The sequence below is a fragment of the Hoplias malabaricus genome, chromosome 11 (genome assembly GCF_029633855.1).
Source record: "Hoplias malabaricus isolate fHopMal1 chromosome 11, fHopMal1.hap1, whole genome shotgun sequence".
NCBI lineage: Eukaryota > Metazoa > Chordata > Actinopteri > Characiformes > Erythrinidae > Hoplias > Hoplias malabaricus.
The window spans coordinates 23526916-23541984 of record NC_089810.1 but is presented as its reverse complement, the minus strand read 5'-3'; the positions used below and the strand labels follow the sequence as shown (position 1 = coordinate 23541984).

At 43.9% G+C, this 15069-nt stretch overlaps 1 protein-coding gene across 3 annotated transcripts in view; it reads left to right on the top strand.

The window, feature by feature from the left end:
• Nucleotides 1-220: 220 nt before the first annotated feature.
• Nucleotides 221-15069, top strand: part of znf423 (zinc finger protein 423) — a 205940-nt gene continuing 191091 nt past the window's right edge. For all 3 annotated transcript variants that reach the window (XM_066685676.1, XM_066685675.1, XM_066685674.1), the window contains exon 1: nucleotides 221-1618. In XM_066685676.1, the coding sequence (XP_066541773.1) occupies nucleotides 1579-1618 (40 nt within the window). In that variant the 5' untranslated portion in view covers nucleotides 221-1578. The remainder of the gene's footprint in view (nucleotides 1619-15069) is intronic.

Here is a 15069-nt window from a genome sequence, read left to right as displayed (position 1 = left end):
GCTTGTCGTTTACATAACATAGTATTAGCATTATGTCATAAGACATAAAACACATTATCATTAAAGTAACATTTAAAAACAGTTAACACATGTTTGAGGGAAAACGTTTCTGAATTAAACGAATAAGCATTATTCCTTTATTATAAAAGAAGGAAAAAATGTTGTTTTAGCTCTTATGAGTTAACATTAGCGTTAGGGGACTAGTGCTTTTACAGTGTTGTTTGGCGTCGAGCTGCAACAAAACCCGCACTCTGCTTCTGTTTAGACGAAAAATTCGCGTTAAATGTGGCACAGAGCTGTTTTTAAAAAGCCTCGGTAAAGTCTGCTGTCGCTGCTGAAACGCTGGCTCGAACCCAAGCCGACAGCAGCGGCGCAGAGAGCGGGGGCAAAGGCAGAAATGCAGAATCCAGTCCATCTTTTTTTCCTTCGCAGACTTTTCCTAGAAGCTCCGCGTTTTGGCCCCGATCCGCGCTCCGAGCTAAAAAGGCTTGTAGTTTCCACGGCTGACCATGGCTCGGTGCTGTTGGCTCTCTGTGTGTGCGCCGGAGCCCAGGCTGCGCGGAGCTCCCTGCGGGATCAGAGCGCTCCCCCGCCGGGACTCACTCTCACATCCTCCTGCTGGGACACGGCTACACTTCCAGCCAAGCCTGGCTTTATTATGTGTGTCTGCGCCGCAGCCCCGCCAGCAGTCGGCAAGAGAGGCGGAGGGAAGACCAGAGTCAGGACAAAGAAGAAAAGGGGAGAGAGAGGCTAGCGAACACTACCATTTCACCCCCTCGTTTACCGCTTCTTATTTCTTTCTTTTGGGGCTTTTTTTTGGTTTAGGTTTTTTTTGGAGGGGTGGATAAACAAGAGTGAGAATTCCCCACAGGTGAGAGACACAGAGAGGGAAATGCAGCGTGAAACGGCGCTGAGCGCGGCTCCTTCGGAGAAATAAAGAGGGCGGTTCGGTTGGGGTATAAGATTTATAGGCTATATTTTTTACTGGATTTTAGGGAGCCGAAAATAAAATAAAGACACTTCGAAAGGGGGGCTGAAGCGGACCACGCGGGAAAGCGAGGGGAAAGAAGAGGAAGAAGCAGGAGAGGAAGGAAAGCAGGAGAAAGAAAAGACGGATCCGAAGTGCAGCGAAGAGACTGGGGCTTGTTCTGGAAGTGCTGGACCCCGGGTCTTTTTCTCGCGAGTTCACCGGAGCAGACGCGGAGGGTGAAATGCTGTGATTCGGCTGTGGTTGTGCTTGTTTTCGGACACCGTTGTAAACTCTGCCGCGGGGAACAAAAGAGCGCGAGTGACTCCTTTCCTTCTCCAACTACGCTCAGATCTACAGGTTGAAGCTAGCGGCTGTTTGGAGTTGCCGGCTCGCCGGAGGAGCCGATACCGTTCGCGTGTCTCTGCCTCTGAGCGGCCGCCGGACCTCCGCCGACGCCGCCGCCGCGGGCGCTGAAGTTGCCGCATTGCAACAGGCAAAGTAAAAGGAGGAGGGGAGACAGAGAGAGGGAGAAGTATCGGCGTGCAGCCTATGAGTGACTGTACGAGAGGACGAGAGCTCAATAAAAGCAGAGAAGCACCGAGGCTGAGATGTCGAGACGCAAGCAGGCCAAACCGCGCTCCGTTAAAGGTAAGCGTGCGCGGGAGTGTGTGTGTGTGTGTGTGTGTTTGTAACGGACGGTAGCATGACCAATGAGATTGCATGGCGGGGATTGTGAAACGGCGCCGTTTAATATCATAGAGCCAGCGTCGCGGTCCGGGACGTGCAGGGTCTGTGATGGAGGGGTGAACGGATAAAGCCATTCAGTCTGGTCTCACCAAAGTAATATCTGACTGGATTTACCATGCTGTGTACTTACACTGACGTTTTCTCTCACACTTAAAGATGAATGACTGCATAATTAACAACTGAAAGAGTGCTTTTTTTTACATTTTAAAACACAAGTGCAAGTTTAGCATATAGCATGGAGCATATCTAACTCCTCTCAGGGTTAATATATGAACACTGAACATAATAACACAAACCTCGTGATAGCCTCAAGGCAATTAAGAGCTCTCAAAAGCAGCCAAACCCTCGTGTGTTGAGTTTACATGACAACAAAACCTCAATTAACTGGTAATTTGTTCTCCCAACTAAGTCAATGACAAACCTTAGGCTAGAAAACGAGTTCACACTAAACCTGAATAAACTGCAGTTGAAATTGCAGTCACAGGATTGGTCCGAACAATTGCAATAAAACATTTTCCCAAAAATATTAAGCCATTATGCATAGGTAGTGATATAACTATAATTAATTAACTTGTGCATAGTGTGTGTGTGTGTGTGTGTATGTGTGTGTGTGTGTGTGTGTGTGTGTGCATGTTTAAATATTACACATTAGGTAATGTAGCTGCAGTTAAGATAACACCCCCCCCCCCTATTTTTTTTAAACACATCCCAGATTCCCACCTCTCTCTCTCTTTGCTGATTGTGAATAAACAGCCTTCTATTCACAAAACAACACTGACAAGTGCCATGTTCTGTAACCAGGTAGAGAAGGGCTGACACTCATGTGGCCTGTCTACTGCTGGAGGGTTTGTGTGAATGTAAGTTTACACAGACCGTCATATAAAGGAGTTTCACCTCACTTATCCCCAAATAACAGGGAGCTCTGTTGGGTAAGCGACTTGGAAAGTAGCTTGGCCGCTGTGTCACTGGTGTCGTGGCCGATTTACAAATATTGGTCTCCCATTTGAAGGCGCCCCTATGGAAACCAGATGGGCACTGGGATGGCCATGTGGCCCACTACTAGACCCCCCCCTCTCCCAATTAATAACTCGTTTTTGTTCTAATTAACGGACACAAGCTGCAGTGGTTTGCTGAGAGGTTGGCTTGCTCTGAGACAAATGGCACTGTGACTGACCCAAACAGGTATTTGTAGTAGTTTAAAGGAAGGGGAAAATAGAGTGAGCCGTAGCTTGCGTTAGTGTTTTGGAGATTTTATTTTTATAAGCTCTTTTAGACAGAATAAATACTGTTTCTCACACACTCACAGACAGAGAGAGAAATTGTTTAATTTTTAAACAGCATTTAGTTCGGTCAGCAGTGCAATCAACATACCCATGCCATGATATTGCTCCCGCACTTTATTTCTTAGAGTGCTTTGACAAGCACAGCAGACTACAAGCTCAGAAAAAAGTATGATCAACTTAAACAATAGCACACACCTTAAGTGTTTTTGTCACAGCAGATGTTTGCTGTTCGTAGAGAGTGCCAGGTACAATGTAAGTGACGCACTCCCACTGTCAAAACCCACCAAGTGCACTGGACCAAGAAGCCCTTGGCATCATAACCGTATTCGCCTGCCACAGCGAGCGCTTTCGGATAAACAGTGCTTGTGTCGACTCAGTGATCCACGTCAGTCATAGGCCAATTAAATATGTAACCAAGGCATGCTGGGCCGCTATCTCCTCTGAACACCTTTCCTATTGATTGGCAGTGTCACAGATTAGAGAAGCTCTAGGAAGACCAGCAGTAGTGTAAGATTGCGTAGAGTGGCACAAAGGGCAGCGGTTTTTGTATCGCGTTATATCATACAGTGAAGCATCTTGTTTAACATTTTTTGGCTTTGGAAGACAAACGGCAAGGACGAGGGCGCCGATAGTTGGTCTAGAATTCGTACTGGCTCTAACGGCCTCAAGGAAGCCGTTCATCATGTCCATTAGAAAAGGGATTATTTCCTTTAAGGGAAGTCATGCTCTCAATTCAAATAGCATTAAAAGCTATGATTAGCAGTGTTAATGACTAGAGAGAGAGAGAGAGAGAGAGAGATATTAAGAGATTGCTGCCGGGGTAAGAGAGTGAGAGATATGGGGGAGAGAGAGAGAGGGAGAGGGAGAGAGCGAGCGAGCAAGCAAGAGTGTGCTGCTTATCAAAATATTTCTCTCAATTAATCCCTTTTTAATGTGTGTGTGTGTACGGTGCTTGGCCGGGGCATTGCTGTTTCATATCTGCGCCCGCTCCCATGAGTGTTTCATGCATTATGTAGCAATGATTATTACTTAATTACACATTAATAAATCCTCTTCATTTGCAGGACATTAAGGGAGGATGAGTGCACATGACTAGGCTCGGAGACACGCCGGGCGCTCCTTACCATCCTGCAGCATTGTTTACACTCAATCAAACCAAATCAGACCTTTAACCCCGTAGAGGAGGGAAACAGTGGAGCTAGGGGCGTGCAGAAAGACGAGAGAGAGCTGTGGGGTCATTTCCACCTCAGCTTCCCATTGCACACACATAACACACACACACAGCCATATGCGTTGTTGACTAGGCGTGATCTAAAATGCACAAGTCTACTGTTGGTAATTCAAATCCAAATATGCCCTGTATTGAATTGATTTCTATTTGGCAAACTTTGTGCAGGTCGTGACAGATCATAGTGCACTGCCATATTTTCTATTTCTAATTGTTTTAGAAGGCAACTGTCAGTGGACACACTTTGTCCCGCCTGACAAAACCTTGTAAAGCTGTTTTTTTGTGTATATCGTTTAAATATATCAGAACTGGACCCCTATACTAGAAACATACTGTTAAATATAAAGCTCCTAAAAGCTTCCTTTGTACAGTGCCATGGACGGTCCATGTGTTCCTTCAAGGTTCCTCCAAGAACCTTTCTATGGATAGTTCTTTAGTGAAAGCAAATTTAAAGTAAAGTTTTAACCCATTTAAAGTAACCTCCAGCTTTTAGGAGGAAACCTCAAGCTTTACATCATGTGGAGGTTCTTTTACAAGTGTCTTCACACCCAGACATTTAATTTTCAGACATTTCTAAAAACAAAAAGCGCTTCCTGTATGGCATTATTTGAAATAACTTTTGTAGCTCTTTTTTTTAATGTGGCACAAAAAACGTTGTGGTTTTCATTTAGTATTTAGTCAGGTGTTATTATAAGAGTGGTTATATATTTTGTTGAGATAATATGCTGTTTGTTGCTGTTAGCTAAATCCTTTTTAGTTAATTGCACTTATTGGAATGAGTAAAAGTCAAATTGGTGTCATCTTTGTACCCTAAGTTTTGTGTGACTGTGAGAGTGAAGTGTGGGTGTGTGTGTGTGTGTGTGTGTGTCTTCATAAGAGCTGTCAGTGTGTTTACAGAGTGAAATCTTTTATTTCTATTAGTTAAAAGACTGCGTTTCTAGAACCATTTGAGTGCTTCTTTGATTTGTGCAAGGCACGTATCAAAGACAAAAATATCGAGAGCAGATTAACATAGACGCGTGTTCATCTGGTTTCTAGGATTTTTATTTGTGTGTGTGTGTGTGTGTGTGTTGGTAGAGATTTTGTTCCTGACATCTCTATACCCCCTCCCATCCTCTTCCACCATCTGGTTTTAGCATTAAATGGCTTTTTTATTGTCACCTAGACTTTTGGCAGCCGTGTAGGACTTTCATTGGTCAGCAGGCTGTTATAAAACGCTGAAGTGAGTTACCACAGGGCTGCACATCTACAGCCACAGAGAGCGAAAAAGCCCCCTTTCACTTCTTCACATTCTTATGGATTCACCTTTTATTGTCTGCACTGGTTTTGTTCATATGATATTTTTCGCGCGCGCGTGTGTGTGTGTGTGTGCTCTCCTGTTTTGTTAATACTGATTTTGTTTACAGGAACATCCGTCCATTCACTTGAGATTCATCCTTTAAAAATAATATATATGCTCTTATTAATATTGGATTTCTTATCTATTTATTTTTATTTTGCCACTTGTCGTGTTTTTATATTGAAGACTGGAACGTGGTGAAAAGTGCTAAAAACAGTTGAACATGGTGACCAAATAATGGAGTGTCCAATTAATTTATTTGTCTTTGTTTATTTATTTATTTGTTTATCCAAGTTTCTTTTGCTGCTAGGACTTACTAAGACATGTCTAGATCTTTTTGAGGTCTCAGTTAGTGACTCAGGTTTGTCTCTTTTGCTCTATGCAGATCCAGTACACGATTAATAGAACATGTGACAGTATGCTAGAGCTTAGCTTTCTTAATGTAGTGGATAGGCCTGATTCATACTAATGCCGCAGAGGCCTTCTGGCTTTAGGCTGTCAGTGCAGAGGGACGTGTGTGTGTGTGTGTGTGTGTGTGTGTGTGTGGGTGCCTAGGTGTGCAATATTCTCAAGTCATTAATGTGCTATCAGCTGTACCCCTATCGAGTCACCTACAGTATCAATGCTTTAATATCTAATATCTAATTTATGTGTATAGCGCTTTTTACAACTGCTGTTGTCACAAAGAATCTTCACAGAATTCCACAGATACAAATAGACAGAATAATGTGTACCTTTCATTTAAAAGTGCACACAATAACCGGTCAGTTTCAGTTTGCTCAGCAGCTTTTCTAATACTACTTTCAGAGCAGATGGTGTTCTCTGTAAACTTTCCCCAGCCTCAAAGGGTTACATCAACCGAAAATATAACGTCACTACCCTGACGTCGATCAGATTCTGAGAATGAATCAGTAGCGGTCGGTGTTTATTTGCTGACGCTGATACGGCACGAGTGTTATTGCGCATCCCTGCTTTCTGAGGTAATGGGAGATGTACCAGAAAATTGATTTTGTGTCTGTTTTTTTTTTCCTATTTTCATTGAGTTCACAGCTTGAGCAATTTGTTAAACAACTCTTAAAAGTATTTCATCAGGACCAGAGGAAAATGTAATTGTGCACAGTGTGACAGCGGGGCTTTTTTAGTCTATTTTTGTTGCCATTATGGATGCAATCACGATAAGAGGCAGAGTCAGGGGTTCTCTCTCTCTCTCTCACACACACACACACACACACACACACACACACACACACACTCACAGGTGCCTGAGCGCACAACTTTCACTTTCTTAAGCACTACTTGAGCAGGATTATTTTTGAGCATGGAGGAGGGGTAATGTAAGCATTACTAGTGTTACTCTGTAATTTTAGTCGCTGTGGCCTTTTTACTGACAGCGCTTCTGTTTCTTTTGAGATTCTACGGTTTTCACTAGTGTCTCTAAAAATGTTACTACAATGTCACTGTAGTGGGACCCCTCACCTCACTGGGGTGATAGGGTTCCTGTTCAGTTCATCTTCAAGGAATATAGTTCTATTATAATTTAGTGCCAGTATATTTTTGGATATTTATAGCTTTTTTTATGCACCATGTGTTCACTTCAAGATATTTCTGTTCAAAGCATCACTTAAAAAAGCATTAATCTTGTGGATAAATGAATGTAACATTCATTTAAAACTCATTCAATTACACAATCTACCACAGCAGATCTGTCAGTGTTAAATTGACAGGCTTAGTGTTAAATAAACACTCACAATGTTAGTTAAACGCTGACCAAATTACTGTGTAGCATCATGGTTGTACGTTTCAGGGAACATTACCTTCAGAGACCAGAAATGTTCCTGTACTGTGTGTTTACATTTTTTTCTGACAGTGTATAATAAACTTAACTGTAATTTTATTTCTTTTATGAGTAATCTCTTAATATTAAATAATCATGGTCATAAAAGAGTTTGAATATGGCACTTGAGCTAGTGTTTTTTGTATGACTTATAGACTGTTACACACATGCACAGTAACTCAGAACTTCACAGCCTTTACCTGAAGAAGCTGTATTTGAGCTCAAAGTATAGTTCCAGATATTACCCACACCTTCTCCAGCCAGCGGCTACACAGTCCGGGTAAAGTCTGAGTGAGCCCTTGTGTGAATAGAGCTGTTCCAGAAAATCCAGCGTGAATTTGCGCCATGCCTACTGCATGTACTGCACAGTCACCACTCCATGCCTAAAGCATGCGGAACATTTCCAGCTGTTAGAACGCATCAGACATGGAGAACCTCCGGCTTTACTCTGGACAGTGTTGGCACCTGATTCTCCAGACATTTTCATATGTGTTCATATGTGCGGACAGCTTATGACAGGCCATCACAAGCTGTGATTAAAATGCCCTATGGGAGTAAGGTGGTAGGTTGTTCTTTCTCCTTAGGCCTTCACTTATCAAAGCAATCGGTGGTCTGCTTGGCTTACCTGGGCACGCACAATTGTCGCTCCATAGTGACCCCTTTTGGTTGTGGCATTTGTGTGTAGGCGTATCTCATTTGTGTTAGGGCTTGAAGAAGAACAAGAATAAGAAGAGGAGGGGTGATTAAAGGGGGGGGGGGGGGTTGGTGCCATCTCCCTGGTGGGCAGTGTGTCTGCCAGTGACAACTCCTTATCTGCAGCCCGCCTGCTAGTTTTGTGCAGAAGGATCTGTCTTAATGTAAGAGCTCAGTGCTAGGCTGTGCCATTGTACCGGCTTAGCCGCGCGCTTTATCAGCCGGCCTGGACTCAGTGGCCCGGAACCGAGGGCTCGCAGTGGACCCGCTCAGGATCTGCTCCACGCCACGCTTCACTTCTAAAGGGGAGGCGTCGCCCTGGCGAGGGTTGCTATTAATTCTGTTTGTGAGGCTGGCTAACACCCCCCCACCCCCCCTCCCCCTGCTTGCCAACCGCTGCTCCCCCGTCAGAGAGTCCCCGAGGAGGCCACGGCCGCTCTAAGATGCCGCGTGCTGGAACCCGGATTGGGCTGCTGCACGGGACAGATTAAAATGTGCTGGAACACCACTCAGTCAGAGAAAGGCTCTCTCAAAGCTGCTCATTCCCATGTAGATTAAACATGGCAGACGCTTTCACCTAGCCCACAGAGACTTCTGTCTTTGGCCAGTCGCAAAGTGCATTGTGATACACTGGGACATGTGCCGTTGCTCTGGACGAGACACTTCTAGGCCTTTCTTCTAAGTCTGAGACCCAATCCCATTTCATGTTTTTACCTCTACCCCTCGTCAGTCTGCAGTGATACCAGAAAAGTGCCTCTGAAAAAAAAACCTCAGTTTGAAGCGCTGTGTCACCCTAACACTTCACACTAAACCTCTATGGGACACACTCTTATGCTTAGGCAAAATGGAGTAATAGGGCTTAGTGGTAGGGGTAAGGGTTAAATGGGAGTGGTTTTAAATGTATGATGGGCGGTACTCTACAAATATTTAAATATAATCATGTCATAATATAAACAGCTATAAATAATGGTGAACAGATCCATAACCACGTTTGCTGCATTCCCTGTTTACAAAGAGGATTCAGTATAAAAAAGATACTGCTTTGAAAAGTGGAAGTATTTATTAACATGGCCATTTGGATGATCCCTTGCTGAGCAGGTCTGACCTGACATCGCTGGACCTTGATGTTTTCATTAGACAGTGTTTAGCTGCCACTGTATTCCACTGTCCAGACCATATTTGCTTATATATATTATAAGGTGTGCAAATATGTTTTAAAGTGCTTATGTGTAACATATAAATATAATTCAAAATTGAAACTCTGTTGACATTTAAAGAAAACAACAAAAAAAGTATAAATACACTATGCTATATTTGTACGCCTAATATTCTAGCGTGATATAACCAAGCTCAAAATCAATCAATTCAAGCCAGCCATCTGAGCAAGGAGAACCACCATGCAGACCCTACCTTCACATTAGCCACCGCAGAGGTAACAATTAACAAAGTACAGTGGAACCCTGGCTATGTCTGTGTCTGAACAAAAAGGATTAATAACAGGAAAAATACATCAGAGTATAAATAATCTCTAAAGCAGGGGTCAATAGGTCATAAAATGTAGCAGCTGGACAACAGGAAAAGTCTGATCCTAACTGCGGCATAGTTATCAAAGTTAGTCATCCAGATCAACAGTGAGGGTTCCTTGCAGTTCACGTTGGCCCATTTTGACATCGGCTGAGGTGGGACCTGATTTCTTGGTGTGTGTGTGTGCGTGTAATGGACTTTCCCTGTAAGTGTCAGAAGTGCAGGTGTATTTCAGGGAGTGTCTTCAGAGCCTACAAGTGGTTGCTAATCATAGCCACATTAGAGGTGTCTGCACACTAGAGCACTGCGTCTGAAAAAACACCTCTTCCCTCCTCACCTCCCCAAAGCCCTCCCCTCCACTCGTCTCCCCTCCCTCTCTGGGTGGCTGCTGCTCTACGACCCTTCCCTGTCTTGCTGGGCTGTACATTAAACATAAGGAAAGGGGGCAATTAAAGCCCACTCACTCCACCTGGCTGATGCATATATTTATTGGCCGGCCTCCCTGCTGGACCTGTTCTGGGCTCTGGTCTGTGCTTTTTGGGAGAGTTGAGTGAGGGGGGCTGCAGAGGTCATTAGCGATGAGTGCTGGTGCCGGCATGACCCCTGCTGACCCCCCCAGAGTCCTCGCTGACCCCTCAGCAGGCTGTCTGCCCACACCGCCCCCGCCCCCACCCCCACCTCCTTCCAACCCCTCCAACTGGCCTTCACTACCCAGGGCTTAGAGAGCCCACCAACACCAGAGCAGGAACTGAAAAGCTGGAGGGGGAAGGTTTAAATTTTTATTTTTTTTTTTCATTTTGGTCAAGCCTTCCAAGTTTGCACGTAAAATAGTGTGTGCCCACGCACATAAAAATTGCCTTGGCGCTCGTGGCTCCCACAACACTGGTGCTCAACCTATTGATTTCACTACGCCTGGAAAGTTTTCTGCAAGAAAGAACAAAAGAGTTAAAACGAGGAGGAATTTATTGAATTGACTACACTTGGCCTCGCACAAACATGTAGTGTTTGACTCCGCTAACTACACCTTTGAGCCATTTGCGAAGTTCAGCTGTTTACACCAAGGCACATGGGTTTATTTTTCTGTGACTGTGTTTGATCAAATACACTTTGTATAAAATTTAGAGAATGTTTCCTCGTCATTTGCTAGCTCTCCAGTCTGTTTGTGCACCGAAAAATGTCCACTGTTTGTATGCAGCCCTGGCTCGATAAATGGGGAAACAAGAACTCTCTCCCTCTGTTGCCTACTCAGTTGCTGCTGAGAAACTGGACAGCGAAGAGGCCTCAGAATGTTGAAAAGTATGAAAAGCGATGATGTTGCTCTATTCCTGCTGCATAGGTGCATAGTGTTGTCTTATTTTTGCTGTTACAGTTTAGTTACTTAAAGTGAAACTGACTACATATTTGGGAGGTAAGGCTACAGCTTACAGGTTGGGCTGGACAATAATGAAATAATTTAACCTGTATGGCAAAATGTCAATGACAATTATAAAATTTTTATTTTTATATATTTTTATATCAATATATATTGTATATAACAATTATATAATTTTTTCTGTACTGATCTTATTTTTAATAATTCTGTACACATACAATATACAATACAGGGCACCACCATCAGTTGCATGTCCCAAATTTTAAATGCAGCTTAAAACATATTGACAAAGCCATGTCATGTTTGATTGACTGGGAAGGTATGTTTCTTGTTTGTTCTTGGCTGTTTTTCTGGGAATTATTTATTAGTGACAAAAATTAGGAAAATGTATCATTAAATCAATTTTGGCCATATCATCCAACTCTTATTACAGGCAAGTTAAACTTCAACCACAAAAAAAATGATATTACTTAAGGTAAATCTGACTCAAATTTTGGAAGACCACTAACGGCATGAAAGTAAACATAAACCAAAAGTGCTGTAAAACTGAACAGCTCGAGTTGCAAATGAGTTTCGGTGGTAATTCAAACAGTGAATCTCAGCAATAAACAAGCTACAGTCGGCTTCTTACTCAAACATATGTCCCGCTGCTTTTTTAGTTCCCCAGAATATTCTACATCGCCTTTAATATTATTTTGCACTGGCTTTTTCCTAACAGAGGAGGTTGAGGAATAAGGGCGAGCAGTCGTTTGTTCCTGAATGTAAACGGTCGTCTGACATGGAGCATGACACTCTTGTCGTCTACCTTCTTCAACGCAGGCTTTTTAAAAAGCTGACATGACAGATGAGAACAAACCCAGAGCAGCTTTGGAGCCTTTTCGCTACGCAACGCTCGTGTGCCGATGTCAGGCTTGCGCTTTTCACTACAGAGACATTTGTGTGTGCACTCACGGCCCACTCCGTCCCCCAGTGCTGGAGGGGTGAATGCCTGGACTGGATACGGCCTGCCATGTCATCCCCCAAATTGATTTGGAGGCGTGAAGCATTTCGGCCTTTATCCCGGGCCCCGACGCTAGCCTGGAACCTGGCAATGGGAGGCTTCTTAGCTCAGACAGAATTAGCTCTTCATTGTAGCGGAGAGCTCCTTTATGTTAGCCCCTTTTGCTAGCCTCGGAGAAAAAAGAAGGCCCTTGATGCTGAAGCTGGCCTCTTTTGCCGTATTTCTCTCCACTCAATTTGCCGTCAAAAAGTGAGTGCCCCCCTGCTGGGCTGAGGATAATAACCCATGCAAACAGCAGGGCTGTAGTGAAGTAACAATTAAAGTCAGAGCACACACACACACACACGGTGTTGGGAATAGTTGCATTTACAAAGCTAACTTACATTGATTTGCACGTAAATTTCTTGCTAGGTCGTCTTTTGTGTTCGCAGGGTGAGATTTGTAGTAGGCATGCTTGCTTTGTTGTTAGGCTGTTCTCATATTCAAGCAGTCCCCTAAAGCAAATAGTGTCTATAGAGACCCCTACCTCGGCTTCATTTTCCTTAACCTTTTTTTATAGACTTACCCCAGTTCTCTGCTCTGCGAAAACAAAATGCTTTCAGTGTGATTTAAGGGAGCGTTTGCTTTTCTTGTAGCTTTGTCATTGTGTTGTAGGACTATATTTTGGTTTTCAATAAAAAGAGGACACTTGGGGCAGGGTGGTGGCATGGGACCGACAAACTCCTGCACTGGGTAAAAGTTTGGGGTTGTGCAGGGGATGGTAATTTGGTTACATGACAGATTTGATTACATTTGTCTCACCCAGCACTGGCAGTGCAGTAAAACAGCAACATAGGAGAGGCTTGAGCTGCATCTCAAACTGTGGCATTCTACATAGTGCACTTCACATATTGATAAAACTACTACACACAGACAGGGCACTAGTTTGACAACAAGATGTGAATCTTATACCCAGACAAGTCGAAATACAATGCATGAAGTGAGTGCAGAAACCGTAATTTTATGACTTGTGCACTACATACGGTGGAAGAAGACCTTGGAGATTCAGTTGATCTCTTGGTGCAGCATTAAAAGAAAAGAGCTGGCTTTACCACCTCCTTGTCGTAATCTTGTACAGTTAACAAACGGTGCTGTTTTGTCCTCGCGCGTAAAATGCACATGAGCTATTAACAGGTCTGTTTTTCTTGTTTAAAAACAGTGTATAATGTTTTTGTTATTAAGGTGATGTGCATAAATGTAACAAAGTGCATGACACTTTGATTAATAAATGTGACCCATCAAGATCAAGACCAAATCTGAGCAAAAGATCCAAATTAAGTAATGGGGCTTGTGATGTGAACGTAGCCTTTTTTCAACATGCTCTGCTTTGCTGTTCTCCGTTTGCCCATGGTTGTTTGGGTGTGTAAGCAGGGCGAATTGTACAGTGAACAGTAGCAGTAAATGTTAATAGACGGTGGCTGGATGGACAGGTGCAGTAATGCGGTCATGAGTGGCCAGTACTGACGGCGTAATACAGTGGTCACATCATATTGTACCCTCTGCTGTCGCTAATGAAATCCTCCATGTTTTGGAACGGAGAAGTTTCAGAATCTCAGATACGGTCCCTTAAGGTCACTGCACTCAGTGTGGACAGCAATCGAGACCTGTAGTCATTTGTCTTCCAGGCTTCATACGTGTGTGTGTTTGGGGTGTGTGTGTGCGCGCTCTGGTCTGGTTCTGCTAGCTGGAGTGCTTGCTGGACTTGCATTGGCGTTGCCTGCCCGGAGATGAGGAGAGAGGCTTTCTCTCTGGGAGCTCCTGCAAAACAAACGAGGGCCAAGAGAGGAGCGCGGAATTATTAAAGGCGCCCTCCCTCTCACTCCCACCTCTCCACTCGCCTTTATTCTTTCTATCCTGAACTCGTTCGCTCTCCTAATAAATGCTTCATGTCGCCATCAAACAGGGCCCGGCTTGCTCCAGGAGAGGCAGAGAGAGGGAGATTGTGGGAGCGGTGCAGAAAGAGAATAGGAGATAGCAGGGCATGGGGGCTTGTGTACTGTAGCCCTTGGTTGCTGATGGATGGACGGACGGATGGAAGAATGTTAAAAAATGTAGGGCCTTTTTTTCCCTTCCTTCTCCTTCTTTCTCTCAGCCCAGTTGTTTCAATGGTTAGCCGAGGGATTAGGTTGTCCAAGACTTTCTCTTTGGGTGAAGGAGAAGGGAGAGCTTAATAATTATAGCCACGCCGAGGCACACATCCAGTCACACTGCTGCTGCCACACACCAGAATATAACTAGCCTAACCTTGGCATGAATGAACACACAGCCTGTAAAACATACACCCATACACACACACACACACCAGAGACCCTCACAAGCAAGTTTTGAAATGTGGCACGAGGCGTACCATGAAAAATACTGGAGTTCCTCCTACTTAGTGTGAAACATAAGCTTGTTTAGCCTTGCCCTCCATGACATGGCAGAATGTAGACTCTAGTCTGTAAACAGCAGGGTTAGACAGACACAGACAGACACAGACAGACAGACAGGCTAACTGACCAAGTATCTCATGGACAAAATGAAGAATTTGTAGCTACAACTCCAGAAACATTGTATTTACTGTTAGTATTTTAGCACCAAAAAGCAGTGAGGGTGTTCTTTATGGTTTGGTCTTAATGCATATTTTATTACACAGACCAGGGCTGTTTCTCAATAGAACATGAAGGATGGATGCCTGTTCTAGGGAAGAACGCTCTTGAGAAGTTCCTGTTCAAGAGCAATATCATGCTGTTGTAGTAAATGATGGGACTTTCAGGTCGGTCTTGCTTGCATCGCCTTTATTTGAGGCAGATCAAGAAAATCTTCCAGGTTCCCTAGCCATTGTCAGTTGATGTTTTCTTGAATTTTGGAACGTAAAATACCGGTTGTTGGAAGATGACCTCAAATGAGAGTCTGCATAAACACATACAGGGGGGAATTCTAGGCAACTAGAAATCTGTTGAATCATTTGGTAAACTAAATGAAACAAAGCTGCCCCACTTTGTGAAAGTTAAAGAAGCTGCCCGCTCTGTTGTTAGTAAAAGACATTCACACAGTCAGC